Source organism: Cyprinodon variegatus, unplaced genomic scaffold (assembly GCF_000732505.1).
Source record: "Cyprinodon variegatus isolate N-32 unplaced genomic scaffold, C_variegatus-1.0 Scaffold43, whole genome shotgun sequence".
Taxonomy (NCBI): domain Eukaryota; kingdom Metazoa; phylum Chordata; class Actinopteri; order Cyprinodontiformes; family Cyprinodontidae; genus Cyprinodon; species Cyprinodon variegatus.
In genome coordinates, this window is record NW_015150496.1 from 147,710 (window position 1) to 148,832 (window position 1,123).

Below are 1,123 nucleotides of genomic sequence, written 5' to 3' on the forward strand. Positions count from 1 at the left end.
CTGACCGGACTTTTTCTTTAAAAGAAACACAAATAAAATCGAAATGCTGGATGCTCCTTTCCAGATGTTTGATCAAAGTAAAAAAAACAAAAAAAAAACAAATCAGAGTATAAAAAATCTAATATAAAAATACCATTGATGGTAATGATAAGATTTTACAAAGACTGACCATGAAAAAGAAGACATGAAGTGTTCTTAAGCTACAGGACAATGTTTTGATCAACCAGACGTTTAAAATCAGGCATCCTGGAAGCCCAGGAATTATCTGCATCATGGCAATAAATATCAAATCAACGTATAAAACCCACCATCAATTCAAATCCATTTAATCTGAAACAGGTTTTTACCTTGCTTCCGACACACCAGCAGGTTTAACTGGCTTAGAATAAAGGCTAATACCGACCCGCCAAAACCAGTCTGACCTCGGTTTAAACTGTCCATCAAAATGGCCGCAGCAGATCCATCCAACACGTCTCCTGCTGGCAGACCCAGCAGATCCTGGTCCAGGTCGGCTCGGATGCGGTGAGCCTCCTCCTTTCCGAGCGCGACGGAACGGTTGAGGGGGACTGGAGGCGCCGGCCGGCCGGCTCGGTTCTCCTCAGCTCTCGTCGTCGGGGTGTTGCTGCTCCAGCAGGCTGACGTGGGTGAAGGGGAAGTGGCCTTGTTTCCCCTTGCATTCGCCCTCCCACTGGCCGTTCATATTGATCTTGGTCACTTTCACCATGTCCCCCACCTGTTGGTGAAAAAAAGAAAAAACACCACAGTTACTTTCCTCTGCAGAGCTCCATGTATGAGTTTCTGTACAGCCTGCAGGTATTAGATGGGCCCTTTATGTAATCTACAATTTATAATTACCGTAATTTTCGGACTATAAGCCACACCGGACTATAAGCCACAGGTTTTTTATGTTTAATTACCATATGCTTCGTGCACAGAGAGGATTGTCGGGAAAGAGGCAACTGTTTGGGGAAGCTCCTATTTATTAACATTTCAACACAATTGAATTGAGACAATTCTTCCTGCTGGCGTCTCCAACGTCTCACCATTGACTCGTTGATTCCAAGGTTACGTGCAGAGGTTCTATTTCCTTCGTTTACTGCCAAATTGGCTAGCCTGGGTGCCA

At 44.6% G+C, this 1,123-nt stretch overlaps 1 protein-coding gene across 1 annotated transcript in view; it reads right to left on the minus strand.

Annotated features, from left to right (window-relative positions):
• Positions 1 to 6: 6 nt before the first annotated feature.
• The window catches only part of LOC107081852 (adapter molecule crk-like), a 10,773-nt gene continuing 9,656 nt past the window's right edge, over positions 7 to 1,123 (minus strand). Inside the window, exon 3 of the mRNA XM_015370179.1 lies at positions 7 to 733. Within this exon, the coding sequence (XP_015225665.1) occupies positions 599 to 733 (135 nt within the window). The 3' untranslated portion in view covers positions 7 to 598. The remainder of the gene's footprint in view (positions 734 to 1,123) is intronic.